The sequence below is a fragment of the Glycine soja genome, chromosome 2 (genome assembly GCF_004193775.1).
Source record: "Glycine soja cultivar W05 chromosome 2, ASM419377v2, whole genome shotgun sequence".
NCBI classification, from domain to species: domain Eukaryota; kingdom Viridiplantae; phylum Streptophyta; class Magnoliopsida; order Fabales; family Fabaceae; genus Glycine; species Glycine soja.
Window position 1 is genome coordinate 41634537 of NC_041003.1, and position 14845 is coordinate 41649381.

A 14845-nucleotide genomic window follows, 5' to 3' on the forward strand; every position below is an offset into this window, starting at 1 on the left:
CTAGTTAAATATTATATTAATCTATATATTCGAGTATATGCTTCTTTACTTGGTGGTATGCTTAGGTGCAAAGCAATTTCAATAGTTTATTTTTAGTTGTATTTTTTTATTTCATGAAGAGTTTTGGATTATTTGTGATGAAATTGTGCTTTAATACCTTATCTCTAATGTGATTAGCCACTTCTTTACTTCGTAGCATATTTCATGCTTTTTCATGCATCAAGTTTGGCATCATTTTTTCATCCCATATTTGCTTTTTTCTATTTCTATGCCATATTTTTAAAGATGAGTGACAATGGTGAAGAAGCTGGAGAAAATCGTCTAGTTCCCCGTTTGAATGAAAGGATTCTTTCATCATTGTCAAGGAGATCAGTAGCTGCCCATCCTTGGCATGATCTAGAAATTGGTAACTTTGCTGATATTATTGCTTGTTCATATAGTATAGTTAAGATTTAAATCATATTTCAAAACTACATAATTTTCATATGCAGGACCTGAGGCTCCTCAGATTTTCAATTGTGTAAGTTCTCATCTTATGCTTTGGAAGAATACTTGTTGCCTCATTGTGCCATCTATTACTATTTATACGTTAAAGATGAAGCTATATATTATTTTCAACATTTATTTTACAGAGTATCTGTTCTGCAAGCAGTCATTCCACTAGTGCAATATTGTACTAGGTGCTATTGAATCTTTTTGTAACTTCAGTCTCCAATAACTTAACTTCTCAATCGTCATACATCAATTGCATGATGACACCACACCTGTATAATTCCATTCTTGATTTGCAATTAGTTTTATGCTAAAGGGGTGTTTCTGCTTGTTCAATGGTTGCAGGTTGTGGAGATCACTAAAGGAAGCAAGGTTAAGTATGAACTTGACAAAAAGACTGGATTGATTAAGGTACAAACCAATTGCTTGGTTACTGGAATGGAAGCCCTTACTATTGTAGCTTGAAATAGATTTCCCAGATGATTTTTTTCCTCATACCCATCTATCTTTATGCTTACGATTTTCGAATAATTCACAGGTTGATCGGGTTTTGTATTCATCAGTTGTTTATCCACATAACTATGGTTTTATCCCTCGCACACTGTGTGAAGACAATGATCCAATTGACAAAATTCATTCTAAGACAAAAAGAATGAGCACAAGGAGGTAGCAGTTAATGATTTTTTACCTGCAAGCGTTGCTATTGATGTCATCCGGTACTCAATGTAAGTAAACTCACTTTTGAGCTGCTTTAATACCTTATCTCTAATGCGATTGTAGAGTTCAAATTTGCCATTCATTTGCTCTTTAAGATTACTCTTGTTTTCTATTTTTTTTTCTTTTAGGTAGAAGCAAACAAAATTGGGGAAGGTTAAAGACAGCTATGCAAAGGTTTTATTTGTGATTGAACTTTTTTGCTTTAATTGATATTTAATTTAATTGTTCTGTAATGGTGAAGTACCTATATGACTAATTCCATTTTCCCTATTATGAGAAATTGAGAAATTCATCATATATAGACTCATTGTAACTACTTATTCTATTTGTTTCTTATAGAAATTATTAGGTGGATATTATTTTTTTATTGGAGCCTTATTTTTTATTATTAGCTATTTGAGTCCTATTTAGCATATTAAGCTCACAGTTTTCCTTGTAAAATAGAGGTGCAATTGGACTAATTTAACTGGACTTGTATGCATCATCCCAGGAGTAGGTATATATAAATATATAGAGAGAATTGTCTTTGGTTCTTAACTAATGATCACATTTTATATGACTATGCAATGAGATAAAATACAAGTTACTCTTAGCATTAATGTTTAATTTGAAAAGAAAAATATATATTTTTGGATTAAATAATACTTTTTTTTTTCAATTTGCAATCTCATAGGTTATATATTGAATAAATCTTCTTTGGATTAAGTAGTATTATGAAATGTTTTAGAATTAGTATACCAGAGTTTAACTTCATTGGCAAGATCACATGATAGCGTGTAGTCCCAGAAAAATAATAATATTAAAAACTACGAAGGAATAAAATAGAAGCTACACCAGGTAAGACAATTAAAAAATTAAAATTCGGCATAAAACTAAAAATCCTGCCCTCCCTTTCCATAGTGAGGCCAAATTTAACAAGTGCATCAGCCACCTGATTGCAATTAATTTTGTAAACTAAACTCTTAATTTTATATAAAAAAAAGTATTACAAATAATGAAAATGATTAAATCCATTCATTGATGAGCATGTGTGGATGCAGTTTATGTTGACAATTAATGTGAGGGATGTGACTATAACGTGCAGGGCTTGTGCAATCGTGGGTTGTTATAGTGATGAGAATATTATCTGGGAGCATTCCGTGGGTGACTATGATGATTTTGCATAAAAAGTCAACCTTGCTACAAAAGGTCAGGGTTTCTTTACTCAAGGCACACAGATTTTTTCACCCAAAATAACTTATACTCATTTTATCTTTCTCTTTCATTTCACTTTCATCTTATCTTTTTTTTTTTCATCTTTTTTTTTTCCATTTTTATCATATCATTTGTTAAATCTATTCCTACATTTATCATTTAATTTACATGATAGAGACAATGTCTCATGCTTGCCAGAAGGACTTGAGAATATTGTGGACAATTGACAACTTGTACAAGTCTACTCTAAGAGTTAGTTGTAATGGTGTTTGTTTCTCATTTTATTTTGTCACTGTTGGGCTAGTGTTAGTGGTCCTAGGATACTTTGGAGGCTCCTACGAATTTTCTATTTTAACCTAGATTCTATTAAAATAGACTTGGTTTTTCTTTAATTTTATTTTAAATTTTTTCAATGTTTAAGAAAGTGTTGCTACATGCAGGTTGAAAGTCGTAGGAGATTTCGTATCATCCGTTCCTGGGATCAAGATGGGTGAGTTGTCTCTGGGTGTTTCATGAATTCTCTAGCTGTTGATCTGACTATTTTTCTTTCATGGAAATATGATTTTATTCTTTAAATGTTTTATGCAGGTATCGTGTTGCAGAGGTTGAATGGATACAAGATATTTAGCCACCAGGATGAACAAGTGAAAGAGAGACTGTAAGTTCACTAAAATTTTGTTATGAATGTGTTTGTAAGCTCAGTGTCATGTTGGATAGAATGCTAGTTTATTTGACTATCTGCATGCATATGAGATTTTTTTTTGGGTGTATAATGGTGGTAATGGGGCTTGCACTTAAGATTCCATGCAAACTACTATAACTTCCACTGTTTGGTCGACCCTAGTGATTTGAATAATGAGATCTTTGATTGCCCTTCAAGTTTATATTCTTTTATGCTTTAGTTTTAAATGTTAATGCTTAGCTACAAGTCTGATGACTCTTTAAATTGAATGCATTATATTGTAACAAACAAACATATAATGCAGCTGAAGATGCTCATTATAAATTTACATATCAACATCATTTATTTAAAAAATTTATGTTAACTGGCACTAACAACATCGGTTTTTTAAATAACCGATGTTGATATGTAAATTTATAACTTTCTTTTTTCAAAATTCTTATCATATAACATCGGCTATTTAAATAATCAATGTTGTATTTATTAGTTAACATCGGTTTTGAAAAATCAATATTAACGATATTACTTTCAATATCGGAACTTTCAACATCGATTAATAATCGATGTTAAAAGTCTTAAATAACCAATGTAAAAACCTTATTTCCTAGTAGTGACTTAAGGGTGACATGAAGTTTGGTGAGACATTAGAGAGCAACAATGAAACTTAAATGGGTATATGTGTCACATAAATTAATTGCATGAGTAAGAATTTACGCAATCAAAGTATCAAGGATTAATTTATAGCAACAATGTTAATAATTTGGAATTTCAAATATTAAGATTTAAAAATATAAATAATTTTAAAGGATTAATGAGATTGAACAAATTAAAATAATATCATGATGGGTATTTGACAAATTTTAGAGAGCTTTGGGAACACAACTTTTTTTTTTTTTTGTAAGTAACTACTTTTGTTATGAGCAAGCTCTAAAATGTTTAGCCCTTCTCATAGGCATATTAATTAATGATTGTAAAATCACTTTCATTTTAAAATACACTTCTTAAAATTAACCAAATTCCAAAACAATTTTTATTTCATTAACCAAGAATCATTAATTGCAACTATTATTATCTTGTACTATATAAGTCATTTTTTCTTATTAACAAACAATATATTAATATACACTCATACAACAGAAACATTCCCTCATCCAAATAAAAAAATAAAAAAAATACAACAGAAACACATAGGCCCATAAATTGGGTTGTTGCATTTTCTGCCTCTTCATTTTTTAATTTATTACTTTCATCATCATTTTTAAATTAAATTTGAATTTTTTTGAAAATTTAATTAAAAATAAATTTGCATCATAATATAAATTATTTATCATATGTTTAAAAGTATCTATTTATTACTAATTTTAGCTACAATATAATTTATATATTCAAAATTATTTATTTATTATAATTTTTAGTTATATAAAATAAATAATTATCATGTATATTACAAAGACTAAAACACTAATTGTCATGTTTAATAAGTTTAAGTTTATTGACTTTTATAATATCTTATAAACGTTGTCAACAAGATGATTGATTTGTAGGAAATCGATAATTTAAGTCAAATATTTAATTTTCATTTTTCTAATTAATTTCAATTCCTTTTAAAAGAATACTATGAAATTTGTGTTGAAGTGATCAAGAATACAATTAAAGAATATTCCTAATCTCATGCCCATTAAATTAGGAATGACATCATATCTTTGAAAATAGTGACACTTAAATATGATTTTATAATTGAATAATGTAATAAAATTTGAGAAAATGGTTCGTTATTATTTGTTATGATAACCAATCAATATAAATATTTTGCATTGTGAGAATCTTTTGAGGAGAAGAATTTTATCTCTATGTAGAAGGTGAATTGGTGAGGATAAAAAGAAGATTAAAATAAAACACGTGACATAAAATAAAACCCAATTATAAGAGAAAGATAATATACAAAGGGATTATCTCATTATAAGAGTAATGTGCTAAAATGTTACATGGATTTGAAACCGTGATTTCCTCTATTTTTTATCTTTTGAATCTGTAGCCGTAGTCCCGTCATTACTTTTTTGTTGACGAACGGTTGATTCAAAGAATGAAACCACTTCCTCTTGCTTGTCTTCTACCTGCAATGAGCATAGAGTAAAAATTTCACATTTATGGTCTGATATTTCCCCACTAGCCTTCAAAACATTATTTCATTTTAGCAACATGCAAGTAATAGGATCCCTAGCTATTGGATTTTGTGAATGTACTTTATATTCTAAAATGAACCCCTCACTTTGGAGGAGTAAAAAATCCCAATATTTAATAATTAAATCATACATTTTTTTACCAAAGAGTATGCGATGATAAATGTTCACCCAATTTTAATAAGAAAAAAAGGAGAGAAATGGGGGAAAGTTAAAAATTTGATAAATGTGATAAGTGATGTTATATATAGAAAAGAAAGAGAAAAATAAGATGTTGAGATACAAATGAAAGAGAAAAATAAGAAGTTGAGATACAAATGAGAGAGAGAGAGAGTATATATTTATAATTTTCTTTTTCAAATACCACCATAAAATATAATGTCAGCTGTTGGGATAAACAAGAGTAAATTATAGGAAGTTGGTTTGAAGAAGGAAACCTGAACAAGGTATCTTGACTGAAAAATGAGTTTGCAACATTTAGCGTGTTAAACTTGAACATATAAACAAGTGGTTTCTAATTCTAGCAAATTAATATTAATTAACGTGTAAAGTTGTCTTTTGATAAAGAATATTCTGCAATATTAACATATAGGAAAGTTTTAATATTTGTGACTAACCCTCCATTTGAAACATGTAAAAGAGAACTATAAAAAGTAAAATAAATAGTAAAATAAAGTGAAATTCATATTTTTATATTTAATTTTATTTTAAAACTTTTATCTTAATTTATTTTTATTTCATTTTATTTCCTCAATCAAACATACACTAATCTCTAAGATTAATTAGGTTTATCTAACCTACCATAATTTGGTTTTTCAAAGTCGCCGGCTGAGAAGAAATATAGCTGATGCTTTTTTTCCTTTTCTTTTTCAGTGTCTAATACACCTATTTTTGGCACATTATGACATTTATCGAGAAATATTAATTTTTTGAGACTTGTGAGCCACATAATTCTTGTAGTTGTCTATGATAGGTTGTCATGAGTACACCTTGTACTCTGATAATCAATGGCTCCGAATATTAAATTTTGCTTGTAAAAAAAATAGTAATATTTTTGAAAAAAATTACATTCAGCTTTACAAATACTTTTGGTAGTGTTTGATTTAATTATACTTAAATATATTTGACATGAAAAGTTTAAAAATTGGTATATATTTCACATTTTTATACTCTATTTAATTCAAATAGATTTAAATATATTTTTAGTCTTTGAATAATTATTTTTTTAATCCTTAAAAAAATTATTAGTCTCTCAAATTTTTTAAAACTTACTTTTAGTCCATCTATTTCATTGCATTAATAATAGTGCTATATATTTGAAGGACTAAAAAAATAATTTCTCAAATAAGATAAGATGGACTAAAATTATATTTAAGGCATTCAAATATTTCACCAATTTCAATTCATTTTTACACCCTTTTTCATTCTTTTAAACTTATCATTAGTATTATTTTTAATTAAAATCAGAATTTTATCTCAATAATTAAAATTTGAGTCTCTTATAGATTTTTTAAGTAGAACTTCAATTTTGATTAGAAAATAACAGTAAAAGTATTTTATATATATATATATATTTATAGTTGTAAAATTTTAGGGTTGAACCATAACACATTTTATATGATCCCTCAAAATACTGAAAATCTATTTATTAAGAGTCGGGAATGATCAATGCTACTAACATGGGGCATTAATTATATTTATATGATTTGTGTAAATTAAACAAAGAGAGAACTGGGTTGATTACTTCATATGTTTCAATTGTCTGGTTATTAAATCAGCTGGCTTTAATCCACCAAAAAAAAAAAATTCAAGTAACTTATAAGTTTTTGTCATTTTAACTTATAACTTATAAACTTTTAATTAATTTATAAGTTTTTAACAATTTTATAAGTTAGTTTTATGAAACATATCTCTGTCAACATGGTCAATGAATGACGACTTGATAGGTTTTAAGTAAAGTATATAAAACAAGGCATTAGGTGTAATTGTGATTGAAAAATAAAAATGAGGAAGTTTAGAGTGATTTTTGGGACACAGGTTAAAACCTTTTCCAATAGATCCCCTGCTTCTTCGGCGAGCTTGTCTACATTTTCAGCTACGTTTTCAACAAATTCAGCAACATCCTGAAGTTTTCCTTCGGGAAGATTCTTGGCAGCCCCTTCCGCAATTTTATCAACCCTCTCGGCCACTTCTTCTACTATATCTGCCACACGTTCTGCTTGCTCTATCGTTGTCTCAATTTTCTCTATACAAAATTAAGGAGATAATATAATTAACGCATAAGTAAATCTTTTTAAGGTTGATTAACTATGTTCTTTAATTATTTGATTACCTTTCAATAGTAGCAAAGGTCCCCATTTGTTCGTCGTGAAGGAAAGAAGTGCAGCGACTACTGTTCCAATCATCCAAGCTTTCCTGCAAGATTGTCGTTTTTAAACTGTTCATCAGTTATTTTCCTGGGAGTGGGGCACGTGTTTATGATTTTGTCTAGGCATATGCCAACTAATTTTTTAAGGACACTAATTAAGATATATATACGCTCTCTTATAATTTTAAAATGCTCTCTCATATGATTTTTAATACATGAGCAAAAAGTGTACGTTCTTGCCGGTTCTCACAATGAAAGATAACCCATAACTGATAATTTTTCAAGAATAACTCAGCACAACAAAATACAAAAAAGAAAAGCATAATAAAACATAACCACTGCTACTATAAATACGGATCTTAAAAGGCTTGGTCCCATATAACAAAGCAAAAATATCCAATGAGCAAGTTGATCCGTGATCCCATTAGCAATAATATGTGCAGTCTCTTCGTACTAGGGCACTGACGGTTAGCAAGATCCCTTGTCTAATCTTAACTTATTCCTTCATAAATTGAAATTTTGATTTCCGTGACACTTGAAGATTAGTTCGAAGTATAAACATGTAATTTTATACTATACAATAATCAGTAAGGAATATATAAAATCATTAGTGTCATGTCATGTGAAGATTGTTAGAAATGATAATAATTCTGACTTTGTTTGTTAAGTCTTTCTAATATAAGAAATTAGTTGGTTAGTTAATAATGATGTAATCAAGTTGTTAGTGAGGTACCAAAATGCAAAAGTTAGTTTTGCTTTTCTCTAAACTTCTCTCACTTTTATCCTTCCTCAAGTTATCTCTTTGATTGTGTGTGTGAGCAAGCACAATAAGTTCTAACAGTGGTATTTCATAGCTAGGTTCGAAAAAGGGACCAATTCTCCAATCATGGCTTCCAATGATCTTTTTCCCTCAAATCTTCCAATTCTAACCGGCAAGAACTTCAACAGATGGAGTGTGCAAATGAAAGCCTTGCTTGGATTTCAAGATTTGACCGATGTGATTGAGAATGGAATAGAAATTCCAAAAGAAGAAGCCTCAGATTCATAGAAGACTGAATTCAAGGATCTGAAGAAGAAATTAAGACTCCAAAGCCTTGGTGATCTTGCATCAATGTGTCGATGATTCTCACTTTGAGAAAACCGCAAATGCTAAATCCGCAAAGGAAGCATGGGACATTCTGAACAAGGCTTATGCAGGAGTTGATAAGATCAAGAAGGTGAGACTTCAGACTCTTCGAAGCCAATTTGAATTGCTGCAGATGGAAGAGACTGAGAGCATTATTGGAGATTACTTTGGAAGATTGCAGGTTCTTGCAAATTCAATCACTAGTTGTGGTGATACAATTACTAATCTGACGTTAGTTGAGAAAGTTCTGAGGACCTTGAATCCAAGATTCGATCACATTGTGGTTGCAATTGAGGAATCAAAGGACTTGGAATCATTATATGTTGATGAATTACAAGGATCACTTGAGGCACATGAACAAATATTGCAAGAAAGAGCAAATGATAAGGCTACAGAACAAGCCCTGCAAGCACACCATCAGTCAAGAAATGGTGGTTTTGATAATCACAAAGGCAAGAAAGGAAGAGGGAGATTCCAGAACATGAGAGGTAGAGGAGGTTACTCCAAAGATAAAGGTAAACATCAACCTGATCAAAGAAGTGGAGATAGCTGCAGTAAAAGAAGTGGTGGTTTTGGTACTCATGGAAGAGGAGGCAAAAAGAAATGGGATAAAAGAAATGTTGAATGCTTCAATTGTGGAAAAAGAGGTCACTATGCAGAAGAATGTTGGTATAAGGAGAAAAATGCTGATGATGAAGCACAATTAGCCACAAGAGCTGTTTCTGACACTGAACCAGTGCTGTTGATGATCACAACAAAGACTAGAGCTGATGCAGAAAATAAATGGTACTTGGACACAGGATGTTCAACACATATGACTGGTCACAAGGACTGGTTTGTTAGCATTGATGAGTCAGTAAATCACGAGGTCAGATTTGCAGATGACAACACTATAAGAGTTGAAGGTCATGGCAAAGTTGTGATTAAAAGAAGGGATGGTACAGTGTCATACATTGAGGATGTGCTCTATGTTCCAAACATGAGATGCAATCTTCTGAGTCTTGGCCAACTACTTGAAAAGAAATACAGAATGGTGATGGAGGACAAAGAAATGAAGATCTATGACAAGGACAGAAGGTTGATCATCAAAGCTCCATTGAACAGGAATAGAACTTTTAAGGTTGGTATTCAAGTCATGAAACACAATTGCTTGCAGGCTGAGACATGTAGAGAGGAATGGTTGTGGCACTACAGATCTGGACACTTGAATTTCAAGGATTTGAGTCAACTGCACAGAATGGCTCAAGGAATACCTCAGCTGAAAAGCAACCAAGGAATGCATTTCAGAAATTTGTACCAGTAAAGTCATTACAGAAATTGGAGGTGATCTATTCAGATGTCTGTGGTCCTTTTCAGGTTGAATCCCTAGGTGGAAACAGGTACTTTGTAACATTCATAGATGACTTGACTAGAATGACTTGGATTTATATAATCAAGAAGAAAAATGAGGTGCTTAGAATTTTCAAAAAATATAAAGCCTCAGTAGAAAAATGTAGTGGCCACTGTATAAAAACATTAAGAACTGACGGAGGTGGTGAATACACCTTCAAGGAATTTGCTGAGTTTTGTGATGAGGCAGGTATCACTCATGAGTTCACTCCACCTTATACACCACAACACAATGGTGCTGCTGAAAAAAGAAACAGGATTATCCTGAATATGGTGAGAAGCATGTAGAAGACTAAAAAGCTACCTTATTTCCTATGGAGTGAAGCAGCTGCAACAACAGTCTATATACTCAACAAATGCCTTACCAAGAGACTGAAAGGAGTGACACCTAAAGAAGCCTGGACTGGCTATCATGCAACTAGAGGTTACGAGCTACTTGATCCAAGGTCAAAGTAGGTTTCTATGAGCAGAGATGTGATATTTGATGAACTAAAGGAATATGAGTGGAAGGAGGACCCTATAAACAATACAACCAAGGTTCTGGTAGATTCAATCATTCCAGAAGAATTGAGTGACACAACTGATGAACTTCCTACAAGGAACACTGAAGGAGGAACTAGGAGGTCTCAAAGGGTTTTGCAACCTTCACAAATGTTGAAAGATTATGAAGTCATGAAAGACAGCCAAATCACAGATGAAGGTGATATTGTACACTTTGCCCTATATGCAGATGCTGAACCTGTGAGTTTCAAAGAAGCCTTGAAGAATGACAAGTGGGTCAATTCTATGAAAGAGGAGCTGAAATCAATTGAGATGAATCATACCTAGCAGCTAATGGAGTTACCTAAACTTAAAAGACCTATTGCTGTAAAATGGGTTTTTAAAGTTAAGAGAAATCCTGCTGGTGAAGTAGTTAAACACAAAGCCAGATTGGTGGCAAAAGGATTCCTACAAAAAGAAGGTGTAGACTATGGTGAGATCTTTGCCCCTGTGGCAAGGATTGAAATAGTGAGACTTGTAGTTGCAATAGCAAGCATGAAAGGCTGGTCAATGTATTAGCTTGATGTGAAATCTGCATTTCTGAATGGTCCCCTTGAAGAAGAAGTGTTTGTCAAGCAACCACCTGGATTTGAAGTTGTTGGACATGAAGGAAAGGTATACAAACTGAAGAAAGCATTATATGACCAAAAGCAAGCTCCAAGAGCTTGGAACAAGAAGATTGACAGTGTCCTAATTCAGATTGGCTTTAGCAAGTGCATATCTGAACATGGAGTATATGTAAAAGAAGAATATGAGTCAGACTTAGAAATATTGTGCCTCTATATTGATGATTTACTCATCACAGGAAACAACAAGATAAAGATTGACAAGATTAAGCAACTGCTGAAGAATCAGTTTGAAATAACTGACTTAGGATCTCTCTCATACTTCCTTGGAATTGAGTTCAAGGAAACTGAAGCTGGAATTGTAATGCATCAAAGAAAATATGCTACAGACCTGTTGAAGAAGTTTCGAATGACTAACTATAATGCAGCAGCCACCCCAGCTGAAACAGGATTGACATTGAGTTTGAGAGATAAAGGAGAACCTGTTGATGAAACTCAGTACAGACAGATTGTGGGTTCATTAAGGTACTTGTGCAATACAAGACCTGATTTGGCATTCAGTGTTGGACTAATCAGTAGGTTTATGCAAGCTCCAAAAACTCCTCACATGATGGCAGCAAAGAGAATTCTAAGGTATATTAGAGGTACAATTAACTATGGTATTCTACTGCCAAATACCATCACGAGTTCAAACATGGAACTGGTTGGCTATACTGACTCAGACTGGAGAAGAGATAATGATGATAGAAAGAGCACTGCTGAATATATTTTTCTACTTAGAGATGCACTGGTGTCGTGGAGTTCAAAGAAGCAAGATTCGGTTGTCTTATCAACTTGTGAAGCTGAATACATAGCAGCATCAATGTGCTCGTGTCAAGGCCTATGGCTAAGAAAACTGTTGAAAGAAATGAAGATCCAGAAGATTGAAGCTATAAACATACTGGTGGACAACAAATCTACAATTAGCCTTGCTAAAAATCCAATTGATCATGGTGGAAGTAAACACATAGAAACAAGGTACCATTTTATTCGGGACAAGGTGAGCAAAGGGAAGGTAAAACTGCTATACTGCAAGTCAGAAGACAATCTTGCAGACTTACTGACCAAACCTTTGAAGAAGAACAAATTTGAAGACTTGAGAAACAAGATGATGATCATGATTGAATGAGAGTCAGAATTATGGGGGAGTGTTAGAAATGATAGTAATTCTGACTTTGTTTGTTAAGCCTTTCTAATATAGGAAGTTATTTGGTTAATTAATAATGATGTAATCAAGTTGTTAGTGAGGGACCAAAATGCAAAATACAATTCAGTCCTTGTCCCTCTTGTATAAATACTGTTTCATTGTTCTTTCAATAATAATTTTCAGATTCTTTCATTCTCCTTATTCTGTTAATTTTGCTTCTCTCTGAACCTCTCTCACTTTTATCCTTCCTCAAGTTACCTCGTGTGTGTGAGCAAGAACAACAAGTTCTAACAAAGATTAGTTAAGGCTACAAATGTTATATAACCACCATCATTTTGTGCGGGAGAGGAGAGAGACACAAAACTGTCATATAATCCCTCAAAATTAACCAAAGACCAGACATGGATGTTAGGGGTGGTCGATGCATCAAAATTAAGGTATTTGGATCTATGCACTAAGGCTAGAAATATGTTAGTTTTTTCATAAACAATACTAAAAAAAAAGTAAAAATAGAGATATCAGGACAAAAAAAAAACAAAACTAAATACACAAAGAATTGATCCAAAAAAGAAAAAATTTATTGGTGTGTCTTAAACTTTAAACTATCAAGTCCATATATTAGTAATTAAGTTTATTTGATTGAACCCTTAAACAAAAAAAGTTTATTTGATTGATAAAATTTAATAAATAATTTTAATTCTCAAACCATTTATGTATAATAAAATCAATATAAAAATAGACTAGTAAAATTTATAAATATAATTATTTATAGGATTTAAAATATCAATCATCATGGATGATAAAATAAAAAAAAAGTGATATTTAAATATTTTGAGTAAAAAGAAAAAAAATACAATTATCTCTATAAAAAATCTATAAAAGAAAAATAGAATATTTATCGTAAAAGATAAAAGAATATTATTATCTTCATAATAAAAGACTATAAAGGGATAATGAAATATTTGTCTTTCACTAATTGGACGAGCGTGTAAAGAATATTTTTTTTCCAAAGGTATTTGGAAGAAAGCAAGCAATAATTAAGTTTTATAGTTAATTCAGCAGATTTAATTTGTATATAGTTTCATGCTATCAACTTTTGTATAGTTCACCAATGAGATCTCAATCACACATCAAAGAAAACAATGGAGGGGTAATGCATTACCAGCTACCAGGAAAAGAATCAGCAGAGGGTAAATTTCCTGGAGGTATGCTGGCGTAGACAACCATGCTCCTGAAAATGATGGTTCATATCGCACAATATTATCTTACTAAGGCATTGGTTTTCCAGAACTTTCTTTTTTTTGGATCAATTTCCCAGAACTTGACTCTTAAGAAAGCATTCACAATAAAATAAAACTATATAATAATAAAATTATACGTACATCTTTTTTGTGGCGTCTTTTTGAAACCTCAAGCCCAAGTTTTGTTCTGGAAGAGAGAAGCAATTGTATTTGACTATGGAGTTAAGTCGAAATTTTGTAATAGGGCGATCATGATCGACCTTTGAAGCTTGACATAATGTCTCCATGGCTAAGCAAGTAGACTTTTGAATAAAGGTTGTGTTTGCCATCGGTATGTAAATGAATCCAATATTCATTCTCAAAGATGATGACTACATATATATATATATATATATATATATATATATATATGTGCTAGAATTTTACAAAAGTATTGAATTAGATATATTGAACGGTGGAAAAGTTTATAAGGACAGCGTGGTTCAGAAATTGTACACTTTTATATGAATTTGTTCTAATATATTAAAAAAATAATCAAATCCCAAGCCATCTAAAAATAAAGTTAAATTAAAATATATAAATAAAAAGTAAATTTCTTTAATTAATTTTTGGAAGTTAAACCTCTTATATTATTGATCCTATGATATCAGAACATATTTAATTCAATATTAACTCAAATATAAATTACTCCACAAATAAACATAATAATTATCTTCGGAAATTTCTATGGGTCAGTATAGCACGCTATCTCTCACTACTCCCGTGTATTGCATGGGATTATTTTAAAAACTTGTGGGTAGTACTATATGACTGTTCAACACAAAACACATGTGTTTTATTGATTATATAATTTTATATTATAACATATAGGAAGTAAAAAATAAAAAATATTTTTTTTGTTCCGGCCCCTTTGAATTCAAAATGAAAAACACTTATTAATTGTTTAGTACATGAATATTATTTTTCATCAAATTCATTTTATTTAGACAATTTCAACACCGATCAAATTCACTTTTCAATTATGGACTGTTTGGTTTAAAAGAGGAAAGAAAAAAGAAAAGAAGGAAAGAAATTTTGATTAGATATCTTATTTGGTTGAGAGGAGGGTGAAAGAGAGATTTTAATGAAGGGTAGGAAAAGTAACTCTTTTCTTTTAAGAAGAGA

The 14845-nt window shown here is 31.1% G+C and overlaps 1 protein-coding gene and 2 long non-coding RNA genes across 4 annotated transcripts; 2 read left to right on the forward strand and 1 right to left on the reverse strand.

Annotated features, from left to right (window-relative positions):
- The first annotated feature begins 336 nt into the window (after positions 1 to 336).
- On the forward strand, positions 337 to 1065 carry LOC114395037. The gene is made up of 3 exons (XR_003662940.1): positions 337 to 406; positions 847 to 903; positions 1031 to 1065. It is a non-coding gene; the product is annotated as an uncharacterized LOC114395037 (long non-coding RNA).
- Positions 1066 to 1337: 272 nt separating this feature from the next.
- On the forward strand, positions 1338 to 3287 carry LOC114395031. The gene is made up of 4 exons (XR_003662930.1): positions 1338 to 1383; positions 2294 to 2397; positions 2844 to 2893; positions 2992 to 3287. It is a non-coding gene; the product is annotated as an uncharacterized LOC114395031 (long non-coding RNA).
- A 1698-nt stretch (positions 3288 to 4985) lies between these two features.
- LOC114395042 lies at positions 4986 to 14057 on the reverse strand. 2 transcript variants are annotated; one of them, XM_028356732.1, is made up of 5 exons: positions 13823 to 14056; positions 13603 to 13671; positions 7598 to 7680; positions 7311 to 7510; positions 4986 to 5199 (listed from the first exon to the last, which is right to left on the reverse strand). In XM_028356732.1, the coding sequence occupies exons 1-5, from the start codon at positions 14035 to 14037 to the stop codon at positions 5095 to 5097; spliced, it is 672 nt and encodes a 223-aa protein (XP_028212533.1). In that variant the 5' UTR covers positions 14038 to 14056; the 3' UTR covers positions 4986 to 5094. The 2 variants fall into 2 exon arrangements, with proteins under 2 accessions (XP_028212533.1, XP_028212540.1); XM_028356739.1 differs by lacking the exon at positions 13603 to 13671 and having other exon boundaries at positions 13823 to 14057.
- Positions 14058 to 14845: the final 788 nt, after the last annotated feature.